This window comes from Limulus polyphemus, unplaced genomic scaffold (assembly GCF_000517525.1).
Source record: "Limulus polyphemus unplaced genomic scaffold, Limulus_polyphemus-2.1.2 Scaffold17, whole genome shotgun sequence".
Classification (NCBI taxonomy): Eukaryota; Metazoa; Arthropoda; class Merostomata; order Xiphosura; family Limulidae; genus Limulus; species Limulus polyphemus.
The window spans coordinates 70,817-89,946 of NW_013665627.1; the positions used below are offsets into that span (position 1 = coordinate 70,817).

At 32.1% G+C, this 19,130-nt stretch overlaps 1 protein-coding gene across 1 annotated transcript in view; it reads left to right on the forward strand.

Annotated features, from left to right (window-relative positions):
- LOC106457497 overlaps window positions 1-19,130 on the forward strand; it is a 73,504-nt gene that overhangs the window by 31,524 nt on the left and 22,850 nt on the right. The window contains exons 4-7 of the mRNA XM_013916926.2: window positions 762-995; window positions 12,875-13,241; window positions 13,760-13,853; window positions 14,065-14,324. Of these exons, the coding sequence (XP_013772380.1) occupies window positions 762-995; window positions 12,875-13,241; window positions 13,760-13,853; window positions 14,065-14,324 (955 nt within the window). The remainder of the gene's footprint in view (window positions 1-761; window positions 996-12,874; window positions 13,242-13,759; window positions 13,854-14,064; window positions 14,325-19,130) is intronic.

Genomic DNA, 19,130 nt, shown 5'->3' on the forward strand with positions numbered 1-19,130 from the left:
TATATATATATATATATATATATATAGAGAGAGAGAGAGAGAGATTAATTATAGAAAATGCAATGCAAACTAACTGGAAGTTAAATTTTGACAGTTTTTATTCTTATATAAAGCAAATATAATTGTTTCCACCAAATTTATGATTATCAGTATTCATAATGTCCTTTCAAAATGTATGAGATATCTGTGAATTTATACAGGGCACTAGTTTTTGCATGGCCCTCAAATTAAATTTGAAATGAAGTACTGCAATTATTAATCTTTATTGCACAGATGTAAAATAGTAATTAGTTCATATCATTGCATGACATCAACTTAAAGAATAATTGTAGTTATACAGTATTGTACAAAATTGTACTTTCCATTGAAAGAAGGTAAATTAAACATAATAGTTATTTAAAATAAATTTGTACTTTGATTTCCATTTACCAGTAAAAATTGTTTTGATATATGAAAATAGGAAAAGGCTGCATTGTATGATACAAAGTTTACAGTAATTTCAAGTTATCTAGAGCTTGTGATACTTCATGTGATCTAGAAATAATTTAATGATCAACAAAATGCTTTTGGCTTACAATGGAGTTTTTTTAAATTAATTTTAAATTTAAAGAGCTTCTTTCAGAGGATGTGATAGCTACAGGTATGATTGGAAGTATCAATAAGAACACATGTACATTAAAAAAAATAGAACTTATCAATGCTGTACTGAAAATAGTTCCCGAAGAAAGGGTTAAATTAATGAAGTTTTGATTTTTTTTCAGTCAACTTGAACAACCCCCTACTTTCAAAGATCATATTAATCAACCACAAAAAAATGACAATCCAAAAACCGTTCCTAAAGAGCACTGCAATGTAGAACAGCCAGAATCTGTAAAATATGACAAAAATAAAGCTAACAGCATTATTTTAAATGGCACAGAAGTCCCTAAGAGTTCAGGAGGGAGGATGAATGAACATGATAAACGTACTCAAAAGGATGAGATGCTTACTAATGGGTAAGTTAATATTTTGTTAAATACATAATATTTCTAACCATTGGGCATTTATTTTAGTGTAATTGTTTTGCCTACTCATCTTACCATCCAAGTCATTCAAAACAAAGTGTAAAACACCATATAAATGTCTTGCAAAATATTTTACAGAACACCCACTGACTGCAAATTCAACTACCTATTCTAATACGCACAAGTTGTGTATCTTTTTTTCAATGTACATTACTAGTTCATTTAAATAAAAAAACGTGTTAGCACACTGTGTGTGATTGTGCATAAGAATAATGTACAGAAGGAGTTACAAAGTGGGTAGAAGTCAAAATGTAATGTGGGATAAAAAAATTTTGAGCAAAGTACAGGACACCACATGCTGTCAGCAGTATTTGTTGCAATTTTTTTTAACTTAAAAGGTACGTGTATCCTGATCAAGTAAACTATATAGTAGGCAACAAGGTTGTGTCATACATTGTATATGTATTACATTTCCTGAGTCATTAGCTACTTTAAATGTTCACTTTCAGATTATTCATTTCAGATTATTTTTATATTTCAGACATTTTTGGAACCTTTATCGTTATATTTTATATTAATTTCTAGTTTAAGAAATTTTTTGCAAAATATGCACTGCACAAGTACTTAAGCAATGAAACAAGTTTCACTCCAAGCAAAATATTCTGTGTTTCAACAGTATTGACTTTTTTAACTTTGTTAGTGACATTATTCTGTTACTATGTACCTATAATAAGCAAAACTAAGTACCTTACCAAGGTTTCATCTGTATGTGCTCTTACATATCACAGGATAATCACCTAGTGATGAATCCGTTGTATTTTTTAGGAACATTATTCTATTAATATGTATCTATAATAAGCAATACTAAATACCTTCCAAAGTTTTATTAGCATGGGTTCTTTCACGTGACCAGATAGTCACCTAGTGATGAATCGTAAGTATTTGTTAGCAGTATTATTCTATTAATATGTACCTATAATGAGCAATACTAAGTACCTTCCAAGGTTTTATAAGTATGTATTCCTTCAAGAAGCAGATTTTTAAATAATAGTTGATCATTTGTTGATGTGATCTAATTCTTCAAAATGAAACAAGTTTCTTACTTTAGAGACTGGTGTTAAGACAAAAAGATTTGTTTTACTGATTTACCCTGCTTTAGAAAATTAATTTACTTTTTCTTAACAAACATGCACTGAGAATGCTTTGCCTGATGTGGTGAAATTGTTAAAAAAGGTTTATTAGTATCGGTGAACTGTAGATTATTAGGGTGACTAACATGTTCAATATTTCATAAGTAATACTATCAATACATCTGTTGTTAATTTCATTAAATTTTAATAAGTGGTTAAGAGTAATTACTTTTTCATGTAGTTAAATACAGCTTCTTACAGCCTTGAAGCTGCCTATAAACCTTTAAAGTTTTAGTTTTCTACTCAGATACTGACCTTGGTCCTTGTTTTTTACTCAATACATTTTTAATTTATTTTTAAATATTAGAGTCAGAAAACAAACAGAAAAACTAGAAAAATTATAGGAATTTTATTTATATACTGATGTGTAATGTGGAAAAATTATAAACATGATACAATCATTAAGTCAGAACATGAGCAAGTCGTCAGAAATGTACATGTTGTGTATATTGGCAATTGTTTGGAAATTGTAATTGCTAGCCAAGCATTACATAGGTAATGTGTCACTTGTACAGCTTATAGAAGGTTATTCCATTGGTGGAGTTGTAGATAGATAATGTGTCTTGTTCATACAACTTAGAGATATATCCACCAGTTTTATATAGATAATGTCACATATGCAGCTTACAGAAGGTTATTCCATCAGTTGATATGATGTCACACTATAGGACTGCACATTGGCAAATGTGCCGTGGGACTCCACAATTAGAAGAAGAGCATGCATGTGGTTTGGCCAGTGTTAAACTTCTATAGCATGCAAATAAATAAATTTAAGTTTTAACTCCAAAAGTAGTTTGTAAAGTAAAGTTAAAGTTGAAACTAATAATGCTTAATTATATGTAGATGTAGGTACAATAATCCAGTGTGTATATAACCTAATGTCTGCCTGTTCTGCTCTGTATCTACTGAATATATATTTCAAAATGCTACTCTTCAAGAGTACATTATAGAAACATTATTCATTATTTGCAATTCGTAAAATTCCATATTTATATGAACATCAATCCATGAGTCTTCACATCTGCTAAATGTTCAACCTGAGAAAAAAACTTCTTAAGAACGGAAATGTTTCTTTTTGCGAGGGAATCTCATGAAAAAACAGGATTGACTTCTTCCATTGACTGATTGAAAGAAATATTTCAAAGATGGAATCATGAATGGGGAAAAAATGCATAAAGAGTGGAATGTGTTTGAGTATGTATTTATTGTTGTTCTTTTTATGAACATATTTTTTGCTTTCATATCTGTATTATATACATGCATGATTTTATTGTACCATGACAAATAAATTGATTTAAGTTAAATATCTCACCTTTGACACCTATAGAAGTGATAACTGTCAAACACCAATCACTTTGGTAGCATTTTTTCCTGGCATTCAGTAAAATGACAAGGAATGGTGGCAATCAGCAGAAAAAATTCTCCACAGCCATGTAGCAAACCTCAGTGTTCTCATGTTGGATGAACCAATTGCATTGAAAACTGAACATTTTTGTCAACAGTGTATTGAAGTCAGTTTCCTTTGCTTAAAAACAAATGCAATGCAATTTTCCTTACTGAAATAATACATGAAATGATAAAATATGGTTGTAAACGGCCTACTAGACAATCATATTGCATATAAACTATAATACAAGGCAATGGGTTGACTGCACATTGGTTATTTATTCATCACTATTTTTAGAAAACTTACCTTTGAATTGTTTCAATGGCCATTTGCTAGTACCACATAAAATAATGTAAAAACCTATAATGATTAACTTTCCTTAATTGATGTGTTTAGTACTTCTAGTTGTTTTCTTGGTTGATCAAGTAAGCTTAAATCATTATACCTGTAGTTAATGCTAATTAAAATTTAGCTTTGATCTTTACGCAATTGTAATAATGAAAACACTAGTTATTTATTTATATATCTTTCAGTATAGATGTAAATGAACATGTGTTTTGTTAGGCATAGAATGTTAGGAATGTATTTCTTTAGGGTTGTATAATACATAAGTTGTCAGTAGCACAAACTTTATTACATATGGAAAAGTGATATGGTTTAGTTAAAGAGAAAGAAAATGAAATTCCTAGTTCATTTGTAGTTTTGTTTGTGGAAATAAAGATAAATAGAAATTTTTTTTCTCCTAATTAAAAGATTAATTTCCAATCCCTGACATTAGGTAACAAAATTTGTAACTGCACTCTAAGAATTAAACCGTATGTAACTCTGGTTTTTTTAGGGCAGAGAATGTCACCCAAGCCTATGTTTTTAAATGTGCAAGTTGGTTTAGTATACAAATGTAGATTTTCTTTATGTTCTTTCATTCTAAGTTTCATATTTTAACTAAATTGTAAAAATAATAAAACTTCTATAAAGTTGTTGTTTCATAGGTATTGAAGTAAAGCTGTGTTCTGCAAAACCTGTCAAATTTATATCTTAAGTAAACAGAAAGTAACATTTTATTACAAACACATTGATAAATTTTAGTACTACAAGTTTTTATAGCACTTGTGGGAAAAAATAAAAGTCAAAGATTAACAGATTTACTTTTGGGTGTTTTTGTTTTTTTTCTTGTCAGATCTGACCAGTCAATCCATGGGAAGAGGTCTTCATCATCCTTTAATCATATTTGTATTAAATGTACAATATTAAACATCTTTAAGGTGGTTATTGTGTAAATTCTGATGTGGTCATTCACCTCCATACACAGAAAGCTATTTTTCTTTTGAAGTAGTTGTATTCTGCCTTAGAGACTTGCATGCACGGCCTTGTGAAACTCCTACTTAAAATTCATAAGAACATGTGAATTTTTTATTACTGTGTGATGATGTATCATACAGCAAAACCCTCCATCAACAGGAGTGTGCAAATGCTCTCTCTACATTCATGTGCAAAATTCCTCATTATTTTCCTTGGCATAGTCCTTCTAAGATATGTTTATTTTTGTGGAAACTTGTTGAAGTAAATGCTTCAACAACTTTTATTTTGTATTTTCAACTTTTCAATATGAATTTTCAGGTTAACATGAATTCCTTATCTGCTGATGTGAGTGCAGAAGTCACTCATAGCTACAAACAACTTAGAAAGTTCTTTCCTGTTGAGATCAGGACAGCCATCATGTATTTTGAAAGGTGCAGCTCAGGTTGAAAAATACAGCAAGAAGAAGAGTAACATTGTCTAATGTTTGGTGGGATCCATGTTGCCTCCTGGACAATCTTCTGTCTCTGTCATGCATTTATTTCCCTTCTCAGATTTGGAAGCTGAAGTTGAGAGGGATGAAATGTAACAACTTTTACATCCAATACTTCTCTACCTACTGAATATCTCCTGATTTGTTCTGTGCTTTACGTATGCCTTCCAACTTTGTTTCCTTTCTTCTCCCTGTTAGTGCTGCATCCAGCATTTACTTTGGGTTTTAGTTTTTTTCTACTGTTTCATGCCTTGTCCTACCTTCCTTACCAGGTAACACATAGAAGTTATTGTTTAGGTATAGTTTATTCTCCAATAACATCTTACTTGTAGGACTTAATGTTTAGTTATCATTTATTACTCCTTAACATGTCCTCATATGATATATAATTTAGAACTACCATTCAATCAGTTTGTTACTCCTTAACTTGTATTACTTAGAGTATAATGTTTAATCATAGTTACTCCTTGACTAATACCACTTAGGATATTATGTTTGATCACAGTTCGTCTCTCCTTTACATGTATGCATAGACATTGATGGTTGATCATATTTCCTTATTCCTTACCATGTGAACGTAGATGTTAATGTTTATTTACAGTTCATTGCTCTTTCACATGGCACACATGGTCATCGATATTTCATACTGGCTTATTACTCCTTAATATGTCCAAATATAAGGTAATGTTTACATCTTGTTCATTACAGTACTCTTGGTAGATAATGCTTACTTTTAATTGATTATTCCTTGTCATGTATACATAACTATTAATCTTTCTTTCGAGTTCCTTGTTCTTTAATGTGTATACCTAGATGTTAATGTTTAGTTATTGTTTTTAATTCTTCACGTGTACACATAGAAGATAAACCTTAATCTTGATTCATAATTCCTTGCCATGTACACATCCTTCTTAAGGTTTAGTTCTAGTTCCTACTCTTTAGCGTATCCACGTTGATGAAATTGTTCTTTGATCCTTAACTTGTAACTCATTGGGGTTAATTTTTGACATAGTTCATTACTCACTTATATGTACACATAGGAAATTATATTTAGACATAGTTAACTCCTTCTTACCATGCCCCACTTAGAATATTGTGTTTGGTCATGGTTCATTGATCCTTTCCATATACATAACAGTTGATGTTTAGAAATAGTTGCTTATTCTTAACATGTACATGTTAATGTTTCTTCTAGTTCATTACATCTTCACGTATAACACATGGAATATATTGTTTAGTCATAGTTCATTACTACTTAATATGTAACACAGTGGATGATACTTTGATCTAGTTCCTTAGTAGCATGCACACTTAGACGTTCATGTTTATTTCCCTTTCATTACCCCTTACCATGTACACATAGGTGATAATATTTCAGTATTGCTTATTCTTCTTTCACTTGCAACACTAATGATGATGTATAGACTTTGTTCATTATCCCTTACCATTTAAACATAGGTAATAATATTTCAATATTGCTTATTCTTCTTTAACTTCCAACACTTTGATGTATAGACCTTGTTCATTGCTCCTTAACATGCCCATTTAATGATTGATGTTTTTATCATAATGTGTACTTATGGATGGTAATGCTTAGTTCTCATCCATTGCTCCTTGACAAGTCATACACAGACAATACTGTTTTGTTAGCATTTGCATGTAGTGGATAATGTTTCATCCTCATTTATTGCTTCTTCACATGCAACATAGTCTATAAAGATTAGATCTGTTTTTATTTATTTCCATTCCATTGGAAGTTAGATGTAGACATAATTGTTTATTTATCAATGTCACACATTGAGGATAATATTCTGTTATAGTCCATTACTTCTTTGTTTGTACACATTGTAAGTAATGTTTTGTCCTGTTTCTTTCCTTCTTCATATGCCTACATAAACTATAATGATTAAGTCTGGTTAATTATTACTTCATTTAGATATAATAGTTTGCTTCATATAATGTCACTCATAGTCGATGTGACTGCCTACTCTGTAACATATACTTCTAGTAGATAATGTTTACTCTTCTTTCCTTACTCTTTTGTATATACATATCAAAGATAGTGTTCAGACTTGAAACTGGCCCTGTTCCATTCAAATGTGTTCATCACCTGTCATGTTTTGGAGGCACTGCACATCTTTGCAGACTGTTTTCTCGACATGACCATGTCCTACCCACAGATTGGTTCCTCACCCACTGGTCTTCTGTTATTGTACTTTCTCATTATTCTTCCACCTATTATTACCTGTCACACCCCTTTTTGCAAACTTCCTCTATTCTGGTTATCTATTTGTCATTCATCAGCCATGGTTATCTATGCCTACAGTCTGGTCCATTCCATCTTTTTCTACTATGCATGTCCTTCTGTCTTTCTCCTCCCTCAAGTTCTTGTTCAGTTTTGGGACCACTCTTAACTCTTTCAGCATGGGCTCGGTCCCTGGGACCAACCTCATAACCATTTTGTGCTTGTTATAGTTTTCATGCTATAACTTTTAAATTAGTAAGCGTATGTTAAGGAAATTTGGCAGATTATCAGTAAACATTACAATGCTTTCATATGCAAAATTTCAAATTTTTTTATTAAGTCTTAGGGCTTGTTAAGTAATGTTTTCCTCATGCCTTTTTTTCTTTTCACATGTTGCCTATCCAACATGAAAAGTAATTTATATTTTAAGATTAAAAATACTTTTATGCATAAGAAAATTTTCAAATTTCGCATGTGAAATCTGTATCATGTCCAGATAGATAGTTATCAAATGTTTCTGAAGAAACAATTTTAGATTTTATCTGTTGTTTTCACTAATGAATCTCTGTACAGGTTCGGTAGATTTGACTGATCTTGTAACCTCCATAAACAATTATGAAATAAATATAAATTATTCCTCTTTCATCCTAGAATGAACACAAATTATAACATTAAAACATAAGCTTAAATCTCATAACATTATACATTTATGTATATTTATTATTTTTATTACATTGACCTTTCAGTCATGCCTGGCTATCAATACAGAAGATACGGCACACATGCTTTCATGTTACTGTATCCAATAATGTAAAACTGACCTTTAGTCTTTACAAAGTGACCTGTCTTGACTGTGTTTTAATAGACTAGTAGTTTGTAAAATATAGTCACATTTCCATTAATATACATTATATATGTATATTGATTATTACTATTTAGAAATAAGTTCTTAAACTTATTTTTCTTAAAACATAGAAGAGTAAATAAAGAAGTAAAGCAAACAATTATTTATTCTAGTTACGAACTTTGTACTCGGTTGCTGCTTGACGTAGGTTGCTAAGCCTTTTAAAATTTTGCATGTTTTATATATACAGTTGAATAACCAAAAAATCATAAATTACTATATCGATACCACAGAATTCCACTATAATTTATCAAGCTTAGTAACTAACCTGTATTTGGGTCTAAAAAATTATGAAATTTCAAAAAGACTAAATACACAACCTACCTCCTTGAAATCTTGACTTGAAAGAAAGAGATGGCATCTTAACACATGAAAATGGCTGAGAAAGCCACTAGGGGGACATTCTGAGGTTTTGATTGGTCATTCACATGTCATATTTTGAAGTAAGTGTGTATAAGGGACCATTTCCAAAAATGGAAAGAGGTGAGTGTGGCCACTATGTTTGATTCACATCATGAGTGATATATTAGCAAATAGAAAAGATGTGAGATTCTTGTTTTATATTCTAGCTTGTGAATATTGGTAATTTGAGTTTCTAATTCATACAAAACTATAGACTTAGTATTTTGACATCACAGACATCTCATTTGAACCAATGCTGTATTCAGTGTACTACACGACACAGAAATCGATGTTTAACTGTTTTTTTAACATTTATTTTTAAATTAAGAACTTATATAATGTATAAACTAAAATTTAAATTATAATCTACAGTTTGATACCAAACTTATTGAAATAAATTCATGAAATAGTAGCTCAATAAAATTTTGAATATGAGTCAACAAACACAATGACATGGACTTTGACCAGTGACCCATTTGGAGAGAGTTAAGGGGTCCCTTTGGTAGCCCCTAACAGTATATTCCAACCTTGTTTCTATTACTATTATCTCCTCAAGTCTCAGTCTTGTTTTCCTCTTCCCAACTTTCCATCCCTTCTGATCCACCCTTACACATTGCTCTTTCCTTTATATATAACATTCCTTTATCATTGTGTTTTGTAGGATTGTTCAGTCCATCTCCATGATCAGATAGCTGTCCCTTTATCCCACTTCTGTCATCCTTCTACTTCTTATGTGTGCCAATGTTTGGGATGTACTTGTCACTTGGTTTCATTGTCACCATTTCCCTTTGACTCCCTTACATTGTAACATATTCCTCCTATTTCACGGGATGGTTCTCTTGTGACCTGTAAGGCATTTCCTCCACCTTTCCTGATGTCACAGTTTCTTTTTTTTTCTGCCTCTTTTCTACCCTCTTTCATTCCTTCCTTATCCATTGCCCTCCCCTCCTCCTCCTACTTCTTGCCTCTTTGGATTATCTTTGTAGGTCTCCATGCTCCTCCCTAGGTCCCTGTTGAATATCTAGTAGATGTTTCTGCTTACCCTGAGCACACGAGTTCTATTCATACTTGCACATGATAGCTGTTCTACACATGTCTGCATTCTTGTTTCTTCCCACTTTCTAATTAATGCTCTTCTCCTTTGTCCTGTCTGGGCCACAATCATTCATCTCACTTTAAATTATCTCTATCGTCTGGCTGTCTTGTCTACAGTGGCATACAGACCTCCACCAATGGTCATTCTTCAATTAACCGTACACCTGCAACAAGTGTGTTTATTTATTTACTTATTCCTTCTTCACTGTTCTTCTACTTTGGGATCTCACTAGGCAACTAGTGTTGCCTCGCAGGGTATACTTACCTAAAGTTCTGCATTGGGCTAGGATAACTGAAAGTGCTAGACTATCTGTTCTAGCCCAGTCAGTGCCCACTGTGAGATGGGATGATCTGCAAGACCACTGGAGTTCTTCTTGTGGTAATGCTATAAAACATTCAATGTTTTGATCCAGACTGTACTAATTTCATGGACTATTATGGAAAAAGCCAGCACCAAAGTTGTGCATCTGACTGCTTCTCTGGCTAGAACTTGCTAGCTTTTAAAAAATAGGGTTTTTATATTCCCCATTACACTCACTCTAGTAAAAGATCTTTCTGGCAGGCACCCAATTGGGATCCAGGCACATTCTCTGGGGGGCTCATATACATTAATCCCCCCTCCCTCAATTGGAGCATGGGAAACCCTTACCACTTACAAGCTTCTGGAGTGGTGGACCATAGAGAATCCTCACCAGTTGGGACCTAAACACTGGATGCTAGAACAAGAATCCCTCTACAGTGAGAAGTGGGGCAAAGGTGTTTCTGGAGCATAGTGCATATAGATACATCACAGTATTTAAACAGTGACCTGAACCCTCTTTATCAGATCTCATAGTAGATGATGTTATTTAATATCCAACTGTATCACTTGCACCTTACTCCTACAGCAGGCAAGGGGCCCATAGTGTTTGATAGTTGAGTTGTGGTTATGTAAGTATCCATACTAACTGTGTAGAATAAACAAAAATGAATACAGAGTGCCCTCCTCCCATGATTGGCGAGGTGCCCAAAACATCTGATGGTAGAGTAGCTGAGCATGGATACTTATCACAAGTGCCTTTCTCCCACAGCTGGTTTTGACCTATTGAGACTGATGGTTGATGAGATGTTCACACAAGGTGCAATCTGAACAATCCCCAATTTCCCTACACTTATTGACAGTCTGACGATTTGTGTGCGAGTACTTGGATGGTCATGTACCTATTCAGACAATCCTTGTGACACAATTTAGGCTTTTTGAATTTTCTAATCATACCCACGGGCTAAGAGATGAGATGCAGTCTCCCACTGGTGTGCCCCCATGGAGCCCCTACCATAGGTTGTCACACCCTATGAGCTTCCTTCAAATGCTTGCTGAAGGAAGCTCATCTAAGTAAATTTTGCACTAATCCCTCCACCATCTCAATGTGGGATTCTAGCTTTCTGTGTACAGAGGAGAGTGATTGTATTGGAAGCTAACATTTTCCTTAATTGAAAATATATTTGTGATAAATACCAACATACATGTTTCCATTCATCAGTCCACACCTTCCAGGTGCACATTTATTTGTTATCAAAGAAAGGAATTTTACGTGCGAACATAAAGAGTGCACTTGCGCAAGGAGTGTAGTTTTGCACTCCTATTGGTGGAGGGTTTTGCTGCATGATATGTGATCACACAATAGTGCAAATTCATGTGTTTTTGCGTGAATTTTAGGTGAGAGTTTCATAAGGCAGGTTCTCTACAAATCTCTAAGGCAGAATAATGTGACTTCAAGAGAAAAATAGCTTTCTGTGTACAGGGGTATCTCTCTAAAATACATTTTCAATTAAGGAAAATGTTAAAATGTTTTTCTTTCATTGTTTTAAGCTAATGAAATATAACGAATGATTCAATCATAATTTAACTAAATTATATGCTGTACTTTGGTGCTAAAGGTTTTGTTGTTAATGGTTATTTTCATTGTTTGCCTTTTTGTTTGCACAAATGTAATACTTTTTGTATAGATACATACCTTACTTTAACATTTATTTTGCTAAATTCTTTGAATTTGACAATAACTGGAAAAACAACAAAAAATTATTTAACCCCTTTCCTCTTAGGTAAATTAAGTGTTGTAATTAGTTTTCAAGTATATTGTTCAACAAGTTTTGAAAATGAAAGTAAATGTACTAAAAGTACTAGAAATACACATGTATAGTCACAGATGTAGAAATACCTCTCAAGACTTGTACTAAACTTTTAATTATATAGTACTATTATACTGTAATTGTTTTGTATGTGGAGTTGTAATTTCAATGCTAGGGGATTAATATTTGATTGGCTGAGTGAAATAATAATTATTTGAAAGTGACTACATAATTATACTAATGTAGGACAGTACATCTATCTTTGCTTTTGACTTCAGTTTACTATATGGCTTTGGGTGATCAAGTAGCATCTCGCAAGCTGCTTGTAGCTCTTCAGTAGTTGCAATGTTTTTTTTTTTAATTTTTATATGTAGACAGCTCTTATTTTTCACTCTTATTTATGCAAATATAACATAGTAGAACAGCATTATCCTTCAACCAGTTGACTGTTGAACATTTTTACTGGTTTAATTAACCAATTCACTGGGAAATATACGTCCCAGCCGCAGTGAAAGGGTTTGAATTTGAAAGTTCAGATATTGGTGATGATACTTAATATTGATTACTTTTAGTTTTTTAAAGTTTTGGTTCCATTGTGGTTGTAAGTTATATCTTTTTTTTACCCTTGAGATTTAAAAGAATGGTCACACTTGCTGTATGATGCCGTGGTAATTTGTTTATATCTTAGAAATATGTGTATGTTGACTGATCGTCACAATTAGTTATTTTTTTATTCTTTTTGTATTTAGGTCTATTATGAAGTTTATAAAATTTGAAGAGATGAAGGTGGGAGCTTTTGCTCCTTCAAAAGTTCCAGAATCTGCTTTCCTAAATTTTCTGTTGCCAGATGCTCCATTCCAGAGCCTTCTAAACCATGACAAAGATGCAAACTTAGGGTTTACAAACCAGAGATGCCAGGAAAATCAAACATTTACCTTAGATAAGAAGCATGGAGAGAACAATGTAAATGAAGATACAGTATTAGCTGGTAAAAGCTCAAAAAACTCTAGGACAGATAAATCTCTAGACATGAATCAGAATACACTTGATTTGGCACATCAGAAGTCTGTTTGGATGGAAGATTCTGTTTGTGATGATTTTGTTCTTGTTGATTTGGTAAGTACCAGGGAAATTGGTAATGGTATATGCAAGAAGCAATATGTGTGTCTTGTTTTGTGATATTTGAAACAAAAACTAATTGTAGAAATCAAAAGTAGATTGTAGATCTTTTTTTTAATGCCACACTAGTGACAATTAAAGAAGTTGAGATCTGATTTTTTTGGCAACCAACTGTATGTATTTTCAGATTACTGTAGTATGGCAACTTGCTTTATGGAGATAAAATGAACATTAAAAGCTAAGCATAATAGCATATAAATTGAATTGCCCTATATTTTTTGCCACCAGCAGAATTTATAATTATAATTAAGCAATTAAGCAATAATAATTCATAATTAAGCAATATACTTATGTGTATGCTAAAGAAAAAGCTTTACAAGTTTGTGTTTAAGTGCAAACCAATATAAATACAGTAAGTATTAATAACCTTCTTTAACATGTTTGCTGCCACCAGTAGTATTAATAATTCCTACCCTAGTGCCAACCACACTTTTCTTTTTTTTAACTTAACTCAGGTGTCTAATATTTATATGGGTAACTCTACTATGTTTAACCCTTTCACTGCCGTATGTGACTTAAGTCGAATTCCTGACATAGTTCCATTTACCGGTCTGTAATTTACTCCGTGCTGCACCTGCATGGATTCTAGCCAACCATAATGTAATTCAGTGTAGTTTCCTCGATCGTGGGTGTTATTTTTGTGAAATTCTTGACTTTTGACCCAATTTGAGAGCACTGACCGGAACCATGTCAACAGATAAACTTAAACAAAAACAATGGCTTGCCACAAAATAATTGGGCAAAATAATGTGAAATTCAGACTTAGAATTGAGTGAATTTGGCAATGACGATTGGGAAAACAGTGACACAGATACCGATAATGCTGTAAGTAATGATAATACACATGATGTTGCACATTCGTACAGTGATGATGATGATGGTAGCCAAGGGGGTATGGCTGTTGCTGATCATGAGTGGGTCATAGATGATGATTATGACAATTATATCCCAATTTGGTGCCCAGCTTATGCCAAAAGGCCTGGCCCTGTGATTCCACCTTTGCCTGACAGTAACCACCATGTAGATTATTTTTACTTGTTGTTCCCTCAGGAAGCATTTTAGCTTATTTGTGAGATGACTAACACCTATGCCCTGGAGTTCTTTGATAATTTGGTGGACCTCCCTGAAAATTGTTGCTACAGTGATTAAGTTGAGTGTACTACAGATGAAATCAAAACCTATGTTAACTTGCACATAATGATGGGATTGTGTTTCAAGCCAAGGATTAGTGACTACTGGGCAACTAGGGGTATAGCCCAGTCCCCTGGTTATTGAGATGTACTGCCATGCAATCGTTACTAGCTGATAGTTTGTTCCTTCATTTTTGATAATGGCTACACTCAGAAACAAATTTGATCCAAGCAGTCAGAAACTGGATTTAGGGATATGAAAAAGCCAAATGTGGCCTGCAATTACAATGTTTCAATGAGAGGAGTTGATTTGTTTGACCAGAAATGTACCAGCTGTCCATATTGACACAAATGCAAAAAAGTGGTACCATGCAATTTATCACTTCATCAGAGAGGCAGCACTAGTCAACTCCTACATACTGTACACAACTGCCAACTCTAATTCAAAAATGGACCCACTTTCATTCAGGGAAAAGGTGGTAACCAAACTCTATGCTTCTATTCCTCCAATTAAAATTTAGAAGGAAGGGAGGAGGTTGACAGATAACCCAGAAGATAGAGAGGAGTGACTGACAAGGCATCACTTTCCAATGGCTTATCCAGATCCTAAATACAAACTCTCATTGTGTAGTGTGCAGTGAAAGCCCTTTATGTCCAAAGAGTAAGCAAATCAGACATGGATGCATGAATTGTAAGGATGGGAGGGGGCAATGCCTGCCCATGTGCCTTCCGGAGTGCTTCATGAAGTATCACACGGTCAAGCATTTCAGATATTAGAAGAAAAAAAGGTAGTAAAACTACATTATTTTTTTCGTCTAAAATGTTTATTGATTTAATGTTCTTTTCTAACACTTGTAACGCATATAAGTGCATTTTAGGGTGATTTAGGGATTTTAAAATAATGTGTTTCAAAATAGGCATTTTTCACCAGAAATTCCAGCACCGTAGACAACTTTCCATAGGAAAATTCAGCAGTGAAAGGATTAATTACCTCTTTGAAGCCACTTGTGTGATTGGTGTGTTATTTGGTCCATGACTAAAAATTGGTTGTGACCCACCAGTTGGGCACATGACAGCAAACGTATTAAGTCAGCTTTGATTTTATGCAATGAGGATTTTTCAAGTATATTTACATTCACTTTTGCTTTCCTTTAGTGTTATGCTAATTTCTTACATCTTCAGTATATTGGTATTAAGTTGAAATGGTAATCCATATAATGAATGCTAAATGCATCCAAAATTTACAATATAATGTGCTGCTAATATAAAACAAATATGAATTTCAGTTTGGATTTAATAATATACATGTTTAGAAATACATAAACACAACATAAATATAAATCAATTCTCTACACATCATAGTTATTGTACCACAGATTTTGAAATTGTTGTTTAAGAGAATTGAATTTTGGATAACTTTTGTAACTAGCAATTATGTAAACATGCTTTAAAATTATTATTATATGATCTGAATATGAAAGAGAATATAAATTTGCAAAGTATGTGAAACACCCACATAATATATATATATTATCTTATGAAAGTCATCAAACTCTCAACTTGTCACAGGATGTTTTCCACATGCACATACACACTTAAATATTTAACTTCCCATATTATTCTCCTGTTTTATAAAACCAAATAAAAGTTATGAAACATCTTGTGGTAAACTTGAACATCATAAAATTACAATTTAATTGGCCTAGTAATGCTTTTGTAAAAACATACACCATACTTAAAGTTGAGGTTGTTATTTAAACAAATTTTAAAAGTATTCTACTTAATTCCTGAAGTATATTTGTACTAGAATACTTCCTACAGTATTTAAGCATTTAAAGTTATAAAATAAACAAAGTGAATAGAAACATCCACTGCTCCTTCACCACCTGTGGGTTTACTGCCCAACATTAGTTAGTAGGGTCTGAAAAACAATATATCACTTTGTACATTTTTTAATTTACTGCAATCTATAATTAAACAGTGTTGTAAACAAAAATGGATTTGATACATGTACATATTGTTTTAATCTATTCTGTGCAATATATCAATGTAAGTTACATATAATGTATTAGTTTGTTGTTTGACATACTGAAATTAGGCTAACTGTTGTGTTTAATGAAGGTTTATCATGGATGAGTATATAGATATATACACTCAACTCATTTTTTAAGTAGGATTAACTGGTAGGAAGTACATATATTATATTGCTGAAATAAATTGCATGTAAGTTTAGTTTAAAAAGAGTTGAGTTCTTGTTTGATAGTTAAATAGTAAATATTTTTTATAATTTTCTTTTTACACACATATTTTAGCAGAGCTGAAAAGAATATTGAAGTAAGAATACCTTTCTAACAAATGTTGCAACTAAACTTGGTATTTGAATATTCAAGGTTTTTAATATGTTCCTTTTTAAGAACTTTTCACATGTTGTTAATAGTCCAGACATCATTTTGATTCTTGAATGCAGAACAGTAGCAAATTTCACCAATTACAACCTGTAGATTACAAACTATAAATACATATCATTATGTCTTTTTATCCATTTATCTGACTTGGAATGTTGTGGTCATGTTCCTTTGCCTATTGATTGAAATCATAAACATTTCCCCCAGAGTTCATTGTGCCCCCCCTCAAAAGTATAATGAGTGGAGTATGTGAAGCATAATGAACTCCTGTGAGATTGGATGAAAAGTTTCGTAGGTAAAACATCTTGAATTATGTGATAGATTTATATGTTTGTGTAATGTAGTAAAGATTTGAACTTTTCATTGTTCCTCAAATCAATGAATGAGGAAAATGATGATGTTAAATATAAATAAATAAAACTTTGTGGTGGCAAATGCTTCCATCAGCACTAAAAATGAATCGAAATGGCAACTTAGAAAGAAATTATTAATTAGAGCTGAAGATGACAGCCAAACTAACTAGTAATATAATGTTTAAGTAATATGATTTGGGAAATGGACGTCTGTCCATTGAGGTTGCACTTAGCTGAGCCAATTTTTTCTCACAGTCAGATCTATATAGCTCTAACCAGGGTGATGTCATTAATTTAATTAAAAAATTATATCCCTGAAAGTACAAATATTGAAAGTGTTGCTTACAAGGTAGTTTTTTTAAAACTTTTTCAATATGAATTCAGTAGTTCTTCATTTTAGGCCATCACTTGAACATTTTTGTTGAATTTGACACATTCTACCAGCAGAATTATATCCTTTAGGAAAACAAATGTCTTTTTATCCATTGCTTATAAATATAAAGAAGAAGAGAAAAAGAAATATACTCAAAACTATTATGTATAGGTATAAAGCCCACTAAGAGCAATTCATAAGTACATGCTACATTTTGTGTACATGTATTGTTAAATTTTAATAAAAACCTTTTTATAATGAAAAATTTTTAAATCATAATTTCCCTTTAATTCTATAACATGAAAACAATCTTTTTTTAAAGCCAATTATCTGAGTATTGTATATCCCATTTTACACTAATAAGAAATGTAAAATTTTATATTCTAAAGAACATACACATACAATAATCATTTTTGAGAATGTTTTGTTTTTATTTGAGTTTGGAATAGACTTGCTGTATAATGTTCTAAAATTTTGTTTACAAATTCAACATTGAGTTCTGAGAATTCTGTTAACAAGTGTCAAAACAGAGATGACTTATTAAAGTCTTTGAAGATGAGGTGAGTACTCATAGTATCAACATTGACAAAATCCAATTCTTGGTTTTAACTTTCTCATGCCCCAAAGAAAGTTGAGACCTGAAAGATAACTTGCGGTTTTGGGTTTTGAAAGAACATTTAAAAAGATCATATCTAATTAGCCAAATATTCAACCTGGTGTGGTTAAATAAGAATGCACGTTGAGAGAAATACCACTACTCTACACATTTTTCTAGTTTCAACACATTATAATAGTATCTGTATAATCCTGAATGCAGGTAATTTGGATGATGAAATCAATAATGAATATTATTTAGAATCTTTGAATACTTGCACAAACCTTTACACTTTATTACCGATATTATGTGTAGATACTTTTAAGTTACAGCAAACAAGGTACAAAAAATATTGAAAAGGCATACTTTTATTGCCTTTTATTGTAGAATACTTAAATACAATTCAAATAGAGGTATCAAATATTTGAATAGTAAAATTCATTATTTGCTTCTTTGGCTCTACTTGTTAGTTTGATTATGAACATAGCTTTGAACAGTAAGATGGAATGCCAGATGTTACTGTTACATAAACCATAGTTTATAGTGCAGTTTTCAGTGGTGTAACGTGCTGATGAGTCATAACCCTCCCATAATTTATATATGCTGCATGAATTGTAGAAGGAAAAGAACATTGTTTATGTTTCTCTAGGTATCATATTAAAGAAATATGCTTATTTAAATTATAATAGAATTTATTTTTTAAATAAATATTTGTTTTTATTCATGTCTGTTACGATATTTCTTTCCTTGACTGGGGTACCTCAGGGCTTAGTTTTAGGACCTTTGCTCTTTTTGATTTAAATCAATGACATAAATGAAGAAATAGTCAATAAATTACTTAAATTTGCATATGATATTAAGCTCTTGGATGTTGCTATCTGTGAAAAGGATGCTGCTGATTTACAAAAGGATTTAGATTATTTAGTGATTTAGGCAAATATAAGGCAGATGGGTTTTAATTATAATAAAT